The sequence below is a fragment of the Mus pahari genome, chromosome 1 (genome assembly GCF_900095145.1).
Source record: "Mus pahari chromosome 1, PAHARI_EIJ_v1.1, whole genome shotgun sequence".
In the NCBI taxonomy this organism is placed as follows: domain Eukaryota; kingdom Metazoa; phylum Chordata; class Mammalia; order Rodentia; family Muridae; genus Mus; species Mus pahari.
In genome coordinates this window covers 18,098,000-18,107,727 of record NC_034590.1, presented here as the reverse complement: position 1 = coordinate 18,107,727, position 9,728 = coordinate 18,098,000, and the positions used below count along the sequence as shown (strand labels likewise).

The 9,728-nt window shown below is 53.5% G+C and overlaps 1 protein-coding gene across 1 annotated transcript; it reads right to left on the bottom strand.

Annotated features, from left to right (window-relative positions):
* Positions 1 to 1,608: 1,608 nt before the first annotated feature.
* On the bottom strand, positions 1,609 to 7,228 carry Kcna7 (potassium voltage-gated channel subfamily A member 7). Its single transcript, XM_021211275.2, has 2 exons — positions 6,171 to 7,228; positions 1,609 to 4,236 (listed from the first exon to the last, which is right to left on the bottom strand). The coding sequence occupies exons 1-2, from the start codon at positions 6,822 to 6,824 to the stop codon at positions 3,421 to 3,423; spliced, it is 1,470 nt and encodes a 489-aa protein (XP_021066934.1). The 5' UTR covers positions 6,825 to 7,228; the 3' UTR covers positions 1,609 to 3,420.
* Between the last annotated feature and the right edge of the window lie 2,500 nt (positions 7,229 to 9,728).

The window sequence follows — 9,728 nt, the reverse complement described above, 5'->3', positions numbered from 1 at the left end:
TGCTCGCCGTTTGCGCTTGGGAGGGCCTGGGTCTGGGAGGAGGCGGGGCGGCGCCCGACGGCGGAGGAGGGGCGGCGGATCCCGCCTAGCACGCGCGGGCCGGCACCTTGGAAGCTCGGCCTCGGCCACTTCAGCTCCAGAAGTCTAGACTGTAACCCTCCTCCATCAGACACTGGGGTCCACATCCCGCCCCTCCTCCCTTAGACCCAGGAGTCCAGGCTCCAGCCTTCCTCCTTCAGACTCGAGTCCAGACCCCAGTCTTCCTCCCTTAGACCCACTATTCAGATCCCCAGCCCTTCCCCTCAGCCCCGGGAATTGCTATGGTGTCTAGTGCAGGTTCCCACCCTCCGCTTCTGTCTCCCTTCCTGGGTCTCCCAGCCAGACATTAGCCAGCTGGGCTTGTGCAGTGATAAGGCTCAATGCCTGGAGACAGTGACTGTCCCGGCTCCCCCACATAGTCTTCTATCCTGGAATTTCTTGGCCAGGGACCAGGAAGTCTTAGGGGGGGATAAGAAAACTTCAAGGTAATTAGAGTGAGGAGACCATGATGGGCTTTCAGAACTGTGACCTGCCCAGCGAAACAGCAGTGACCATAAGACACGGGGACAAAAACCCACCCAGAAAGACAGGGCCCTAGAGGGAGGGAAACACCCCAAGGAGTGGGCCTCAGAAAGAAAGGCAGGATGCTGGAGAGAGACCTCAAGGAGGGTGTTTCTGCCGCAGACAGGCCTCTTGGGTGGCAGGGCCCTTGGCTCTGCCATGCCCCCACTCTGGGACTCTAGTTCCCCTACCCCTGAGCTATATTTAGGAGGAAAGCTGACACTTGCCTTGGGGGGGGGTCACCCAGCACCCATCCCCCCAACCTAAATATAGCATGGCAAAGTGGCAGGAAGGGTGTCCCCGGATTAGGGTGTTCCCCTCAAGGTGCCATCCCAGCTGGGGTGACTCAGACCCCGTTCAGGTTGTTTACTGGAGGTGGGATGGGACACTTCCTAGTCTGGGTGTCCATTTGGGTCACCTCTCTGACCTTTCATTCTTTCCTGACACGACACGGCCCGGTCAAGGGTATCAAGGGAGACGTCTATAGAGGGAAATTCTGTCTCTTGTCTTGATCTCTCGCCCTGCTTCTCCTTCTCCATCTCTGTCTCTCTTCCTGTCTGTCTCCCTCCCCCCACCCCGCCTCTCCCTGCTCTGCTTTTCCTTCCCGCCAGGCATCTGTCTTCTCTCCAGGTCATGCTTCCCCACTCTGCCCCCAGCACCCCTTCCCTGTATTCTGTGATAGAGTCCATCCGTGTCTTTGGTCCCTGTGCAGATCCATCTCCATTTCTGTGCCAATGAGTATGTTTGGGTGAAATGCCCACCCTGAGATTCTGCCATGTTTGTCGCTGTCACACTCTTGTCACTGTCCCTTTCCTGATGGCTTATGGCTTGGGTGTCTCAGAGGAGCCAAATCCTCCTGGCAGCCCCTCTAAGATGCTTCACCCTCAGGTCTTAAGCAAGAGTTCATATGACTAAAGCAGGTGATACCGTTATGAAAAATAACTCAACACTAGGCACCAATGATCAGGCTTTAATAAGTTAATGCCAGTCAAACACCTTGAACTCTTGTTAGTGATTGTAACCTCTCCTGCTCCCCAAAATGTCTCTCAGGCCCAGAAGACTCCAAAGATGTTTACCTGGAGCTTAGTTAGGGTGATGCCGTTCCCTCCAATATCACCTTCCTCTAGATGAGGCAGTCTTGCCAGATGTGGTGACCCCCCCAACAGCTTTAATCCCAGCACTTGGGCGGCAGAGACAGGAGGAGCTCTGTGAATTCAAGGCCAGGCTGGTCTACATAGTGAGTTCCAGGACAACCAACACTACATAGAGGGACCCCATTTTAAGGGATAAAAACAAAAGACACAGGACCAGTGGCCTCAGGCAATACCTGCACACCAGAAGTTGTGGGGGTGTCACAGGCAGGCCACCTGGCACCAGCCTCGGTCCTATGACGTGCTGGGTAACCTTGAGGGAAACCACAGCCTTGGGTTTCTGTCCTAGGAAACAGAGAGCATCTCCAGGAGTGTGGTGACCTTCCTTGGCTGTCAGGGATGCTGACGCCATGGCTTAGAGTCTGTTATGACTCAGAGAACAGAGAGGATGACCCTTGGGCTCCAGGTCCCCCTTCCCCCACATCTCTTCCTCTTTCCCCACTCTGTCTCTCCCTCCTTCCCTCTTTCCCCTCTCCTCCTTCTGTTCCTTCTCTCCATCCTTCTCTCTTCAAGATCGCTGTCCCCTGCCACACCTTTTCCGAGTACCTACTCTTGCCCTACAGGGTTTTCTTTCCTTGTGACTCTAGCCCCTGAATCTCTGTACTACGTACGGCATGGGACAACATAGAAATGGGTCCCACGTGAGCAAGACAGGCAGGCTACCAGTTCCCATAGTCTTTCTAGGTGCTTAGGGCAGGGGGACCCAGAGAGAGACACAGACACTACCAGCTCTACAGTGCACATCCCTGAGCAAGCTTGTTCAACGGGTCACACACATCCAAGTGCCCATGCTTGCTCCCTTGTAGTTAGTTTTATCTGTGCTGTGACCTGATCTACTGTTTAGAATGGCCCTCACATACAGTCAAATTCAACCAACAGTTCCACAGGACTCACAGTGACACAAGTCAGCATGGTCCCATGAGACCAAAGAAGTCATCAGACTCAGCTCTTTGGAGACTCATGTCGTCACACATCTCAGCTTTGTATGGCCCTAAAATGGTTCCAGCCCTATAACCCTGTACAACACAGGAAAATTGTGCCTTGGGGGTGGCTGTCCCTTTCTCTGAGTCTCTGCCTCTGTCTGTCTTTTACACCCTAACCCCCTTTCCATCAGGACTCAGAGTGATCGCATTCTGTCTGCACGACTTCAGAGCTCACAGAATCTAAAATAACTTGATTCCTAGAAGAAACACGAACCTACACAATCTGCTATGTATCTCCACATAACCTCTGTGTGTGACCATGTAGCCACAAGCTCACTCTAAACAGTGCTCCAGAGACCTACAGGAGCCAACTTGGCCCTAGAGGATCCAAAGCTCCATAGGTACCTATCATACACTTGACCGAGACCACACTTGCCCCCAGTGGGACCCCACACATACCTAGGAAACTCACAGTCTATGACCAAGTCTCTTACAGCGCTACCCATAGAGCCCCTGGAGATTCGCACAGCTCTACCACATCTCGAAACCAATGGGGGAAGCCCTGGACACAACCCAAATCCTGGCAATTCATGTCACATAAGGTTCCCCTAAGAGCTACCATGTGACATGCCTTCAGATTCAGATTCTGTACCCTTTCGTTACCACCGTAGTCCTTAACCCAGCACCCGACCCTGCCTTCCCTCATCCCTCCCACCCCACTGCTCCCTGGAGACCCCAGTTGTCCCTCACACCTCCGTCACCATGTGTTTCCCTGCAGGGGGCCAGAGTGGTGGGAGGAGTTCAGGCACCTCAGAGTCCACCAGCCCCCCATTAGCCTTGCCCTCCAGGGTACCGCAGGGCTGTGTGTCCACATGGCTGTACATCCCTGCCTCTTCGCCCTCTGTCTCCCGGTGGTAAAAGTAGCTAAAGTTAGAGACAATGACAGGCACAGGCAGAGAGATGGTGAGCACGCCCGCAATGGCACACAGAGAGCCCACGATCTTGCCACCCACAGTGACGGGTGCCATGTCCCCATAGCCAACCGTGGTCATGGTGACCACTGCCCACCAAAAGGACTCCGGGATGCTGGTGAAATGGGTGTCCACCCGGTCCACTTCAGCAAAGTAGACTGCGCTGGAGAAAAGGACCACGCCAATGAAGAGGAAGAAGATGAGGAGGCCTAGCTCACGCATGGAAGCCCGCAGTGTCTGACCCAAGATCTGTAGACCCTTCGAATGCCTGGATAGCTTGAAGATGCGGAAAACGCGCACCAATCGGATGACCCTTAGGATGGCCAGGGACATAGCCGGCTGGCCCACACCCCGCTGCCGGGCTAACTCCGTGCCCAGGGCCACGAAGTAAGGCAGGATGGCCACGAAGTCAATAAGGTTCATCACATTCTTGAAAAATACGGCTTTGCTTGGGCAGGCCACCAGACGTACCAGCAGCTCAAAGGAGAACCAGCAGATACACAGGGTCTCCACCACAAAGAATGGATCGTTGAACGGCTGTCGGGGAGGAGCTCCTGGCATGGGACTGGAGCCATTCAGCCGGGCGAGGAGCTGCAGAAGGGACAGAAAGGGGTCAGGGAGCCAGGCCAAAACCTCAAGTCACTGTTTCAATATGAAAATCGCAGTTTCAGTGTTCCTGAGGGGTGACCTCACTGCGCTACCCAACTGAAGACCCCAGCAACTGCCTTTGGATAGCCGAATGTCTGTTCTTCAGACCTATGGGCAGGAAAGGTGGCGTCTCCTGGACCTAGTGACACAAGCCTGTCATTCCACCCTCAGGAGCCTGAGGCAGGACAGGTTGACAACGAATGAGATCATCTCAAATACAAAGTGAAAAGAAAGTAAGGGATGGAGTTCATTGGCACAGGTCCGGCCTAGAACCCCTCTCTCTGTGAGGGGCTCAGGGTATGGCTCAATGGTGGAGCCCTGGGGGGGGCTCAGGGTGTGACTCAGGGATAGCCGTTCCTAATAAGACTCCCCCACGGAGGTATAGTAGTTTGGTTCAGTGGTAGTGCTCTTGTCTAGCACCACCCAGTGAGGGTCTGCAGGCTTGGATCAGGGGTAGAGTGTTTGCCTAATGCCTTGGATTGTACCATCCAAGATTGCACATCAAAGATTAAAACACAGTCAATTGTTGTTCAAACCCCAGCACTCAGAAGGCAGAAACAGCTGGATCTCTGTGAGTTTAAGTCCAATCTTGGTCTATATAGCTGTCTACATAGGAAGTTCTGGGCCACCCTGGGCTACATAGGAAGTTCTGGGCCACCCTGGGCTACATAGGAAGTTCTGGGCCACCCTGGGCTACATAGGAAGTTCTGGGCCACCCTGGGCTACATAGTCTTTTCACATGTGTATACTTAAAAGAAGATGTAACCAAACACAGTCCTGCTATTTCGCTGGCAGGGAACTTGTGATCTCATGGCCGGTCTGGGAGAATCCCTTTCTTTCCAGTATCTTTCCCTGCCTGCCCTGTGTTGAATCTCCAAGGGCGGGGCCCTGCTCCTGCTCTGCCTTCCTCCTGCGGACTCTTTCCTCCGGTTGCCTTCAGCCCAGCCCAGATAGCAGACAATGGTTCCGAATGGTTAAACGTTTGCTGTGGGGTCCTCAGCGCCACGCCCTGGCCTGACTCCGTGCAAATTCCTGCTCTCAGTCCTAAACCTCAGCCTACCATGTTTCAGTTTCCTGGCGGTCAGCCCTGCCTGACCTCCCGTCTTTCCTATTTCTCTGCCAGATGCACGGACACTGCAGTCTGTCCGTGTCTTTGGCCTCACACGGTCATTTCGCACAGCTAGGGACGGACTCCAGGGTTTTGCATATGCTTGGCAAGTTGCTCTCTATTGATCCACATCCCAAGCCCTTCACTGGGGGATTCATCTTCTTTCTTAAAATTATTTATTTTATGTGGATGGATGGTTTGCCTGCATATATATCTGTGCACGTGTGTGTGCCTTAGTGTTCAGAAGAGGGCATCGGATCCCCTGGAACTGGTGTTAGATACAGATGGTTGTGAGCCATCGTGTGGGTGCTGGGAATTGAACCTAGGTCCACTGGGAGAGCAGTGTCTTTATCGCTTAGCCATCTATCCAGGTCTCTCACTGTAGAGTGGTGGGGTGGAGTTCTACCACATAACCCCCAAGTCACTTTGTGATTCAATGCAGATGGCCTACCACTGAGCCCAGCACCGGTCTGGGGAACTCTGGGCAGGTTGTCTACCTCTGAGGGAAATCCTCAGTCACTGTCTGTTTCCAGGCTGACTCTCTCATACAATAACCCACACTGGCCTTCAACCCGTGGCAATCGTCCTGTCTCCTTGCTAGGATTCACGTATGAAGGATCATACCCAGCTTACATCTTTGTTTTTTGTTTTGTTTTTGTTTTTGTTTTTGTTTTTTAGGGCTTCCATCCTTCTGCCCCTTGCCACACCTTCTGACTGGCCAGGTCTTCCCAGGCCCCGCCCCGGCCCTCCCCAAATCCCCGCCCCTCACCGGGCCAGTTGCAGCGGCTACCGGCGCGAGCCCCGGGTCATCGCGGTCGTCGCGGAAGTCTGGCAGTGTCTCGAGGCAAAAGACCACGATGGAGACCAGGATGACGAGCACGGAGACCACGGCGAGCACGCGCGCAGCCTGCGAGCTCTCGGGAAATTCGAAGAGCAGCCAGAGCTGACGCGCAAAGGCGCGGCGGGGCAGCGGCCGCTCCGGCGGCACCGCGCAGCCCTCGTCCTCCCGCAGCCGCGCCAATGCCGCCGGGCCCAGCCCGTAGAAGGACACCTCCTCCAGGAAGACGTCGAGGGGCACGTGCGCCGGCCGTCTCAGCCGCCCGCCCGACTGGTAGTAGTAGAGCACCGCATCGAAGCTGGGCCGGTGTCGGTCGAAGAAATACTCGCGGCGCGCGCCGTCGTAGAAGCGGCTGCGGCGCACCGGGTCCCCCAGCAGAGTGTCCGGGAAGCGGCCGAGCGTGCGCGCGCGGGTCTCGAAGCGCAACCCGGCCACGTTGAGCACCAGCCGCTCGCAGCAGCCGCAGGGCGGCGGGCACCGTGGCTCCATGGCGCGCACAGCCCGGGCGACCGGTGAACGGACGTGTGGCCCCGACGCCGCAGCCACCCCAGCCGGGTGTCCGGTGTCGGCGCGTAAAAATAGCATGGAAAGTCCGGCCAGAGCGCGGGAGGGGGGGGGCGGTGTTACCCCCGCGGGGCGCGGGGCGCCCTCTGCCGTTCCCACACCTGTGGGAACACTGCCATCCGGCGCTTTTCCGTGGATCTCTTGAGCTTACCCTTGTAGTCATCTAATTTTATTTGTTTGGCCTTTGGTTTCATGACCCGAGGTCTTAAGTAGCTGAACTGACCTTGAATTTATGACCCTCCTGCCTCCACCTCCCAAATGCTGGGATTGCGGGCGTATGGAATCATGGATATTTATTTGTTTGTTTGTTATTTAGACAGTCTCCTCAGCCTGTCATTTAAGCTGACCGCGAACTTGGGGCGATCCTCCGCCTCATCCTTCGGATTGCTGGGGTGACAGTCATGAGCCACCGAGTCTATCTGCAGCATCAGTTTCCCTCTTCCATTTCCAGTCTTTCTGTCTCTAGTCCATCCTCCTTGGGGCAGGGGTGAGGTGGCCGCGGACGGGATGTATCCCCTTAACCAGTTGACGTCCACATCTGGCTCTCTGTTGGGAGCCTCTGTATCTCTCTGCCTTTTATTATTTTAGTTTTTTCCAGACACTGGGTTTGGGTATGTATCTCAGACTGGATCAATATTGCAATACTCTTGCTTCTGCCTCCCGAGTGCTGGGATGACAGATGTGTACCACCACATCTGAATTTGTTGCTGGCTTTCTTTCTCTCCTAGTACCTTTCGATGAACGAACATCGTTTTGTGTGTCTGGCGTCATGTATTTATTCCTTTGTGTCTCTAATTTCCACTCCTAAGGAGCTCCGCGGCGGCCCTGGTGCTTGTCGAGTTCTTGGAGCCTCTTTTGCAACTGTAAACTGTTGCCTGTGTGCGCCGGATCCCTGGCCACTAAGAGTCCTGGAATTTGAATGTAGACTTTCTGTAGGTGTTTTGAGATTAATAAAGACTGCGCTGACGCCAAGAATGGCGCCAAAGGAGGCGGGACTTGCCTGGAAGGGTCTAGAGTCGGCCTGGGAGATGCGCAGGGTCACTGTCAGGAGCAGAAGGACAGACAGAAGATGACCTTCCAGCCACCGGTGTCTAATGACACTAGGTAAAAAATAGTCCCTTCTTAAGGGGTAGGGTGTTAGTAAAGGGCATTGATAGCTAGTCACTTTCGGGGGGAAAGGGATCCTGCGTGCCCTCTGCCGGCCGGATGGAGACCTGCACCAAGAGGTCTCCCAGCTAAAGGTGGCCTTTCCCTTCCCAGCTTTCTTTTGGGGACTTACTGAGATCCTCCTGCCTCTGCCCCGGCCCCCACCGCCCTAAGTAAGTTATGAGACCATGTGTAGTGTCACACGCCTTTAATCCCAATACTCTGGAAGCAGAGGCAAGCCAACCTGTGGGTTTGAGGCCAGCCTGGTTTGCCCATAAATTTCCAGGCCAGTCAGGGTTACATAGTGGGATCTTGTCGTTTTGTTTTGTTGTTTTTAATTTTTTTTCGAGAAAGAGTTTCTCTGTGTAGGCCAGTCTGGTGAGATCATGTCTTTAAAAAGTCTGGTCACGGAGACCCGGACAGGATGATCCCTGGATTTAATGGCCAACCAGTCTTCAAATAATAACGTGGAAGGTGATAGAAAAGACATTCAGTGACTACCTGACTAGAGGAGTGCCCTAGTGTCTAGATCCTTCTCCAGACCATTTTCTCCTCATTTTTATCTAGAGACAAAGTCTTGCTAAGTTGCCTAGGATGATTTTTTTTTTTTAATTATTTATTATATGTAAGTACACTGTAGCCGTCTTCAGACACTCCAGAAGAGGGCGCCAGATCTTGTTACAGATGGCTGTGAGCCACCATGTGGTTGCTGGGAATTGAACTCAGGACCTTCGGAAGAGCAATCAGTGTTCTTAACCACAGAGCCATCTCTCCAGTCTAGGAGATTTTGAATTCATTTTGTAGCCCAGGTGGGCTTTGAACTGGCAGTCCTCTGGTTTCAGCCTGAAGAATGGCCGGGACAATAGCCTGCATCTCAGAGCTTAGCTGTCTCCTTCCCTGTGCCTGTGTGTCTTTTTTTTTTTTTTTAATAAGCATTGATGGGTGTTTTGCCTGCATGCATGTCTGTGTGAGGGTGTCAGATCCCTGAACTGGAGTTATAGACATGTGTGAGTTGCCATATGGGTGCTGGGGATTGAACCCTGGGTCCTCTGGAAAAGCCATTAGTTTGGTTTGGTTTTTTTCCCCCAAAGATTTACTTATTATGCCTGCAGGCCAGAAGAGGGCGCCAGATCTCATTATAGTGGTTATGAGCCACCACGTGGTTGCTGAGAATTGGATTCAGAACCTCCTTGAGAGTAATCAGTGCTCTTAACCTCTGAGCCATCTCTCCAACCCCAGTAGCCAAAGTTCTTAACTGCTGAGCCATCTCTTCACCCCCCCTGACCCTCACACTCTTTACTTACCACCATTTGAAGGTGCTGTGTGTCAAACACTCTAGGGAACTCTCTCTATATATACTTTTGAGGAGGGGAGGGGGCTAAAATGACATTAAAACACTTCATTGGATTGAAGCCATGTTACCATTTGCCCTGATGCTCTTCTTCTCAAAAGTTAGATCTTATTCTACCCAGCATACGCCCTTCTACCTTCCTGTTACTCTCGTGTATGGCTGGTATATAGGTGTGTGTGTGTGTACACGTGCGCTCTGGGGTTTCAGGAGCTCAAGCCAGACCTAGTGGCTCACTGTCTCTCCCTGCTGCCTGTGCATGCAGATGTAGAACTCTTGGCTCCCTTTCCAGCACCACGTCTGCCCGCACACTGCCATGCTTCCCACCATGATGGTAGTGCACTAAACCTCTCACACTGTAAGCCAGCTCCAATGACATGTTTGCTTGTATAAGAGCTGCCGTGATCATGGTGTCTCTCTCTTTTTTTTTT

Excerpts from the sequence above, each read along its gene's own strand:
- Kcna7 (XM_021211275.2), bottom strand. The coding sequence starts at position 6,824 with ATGCTATTTTTACGCGCCGACACCGGACACCCGGCTGGGGTGGCTGCG. Across the intron at positions 4,237-6,170 it reads TAGCCGCTGCAACTGGCCCG|CTCCTCGCCCGGCTGAATGG; the intron begins GTGAGGGGCGGG and ends TCCCTTCTGCAG.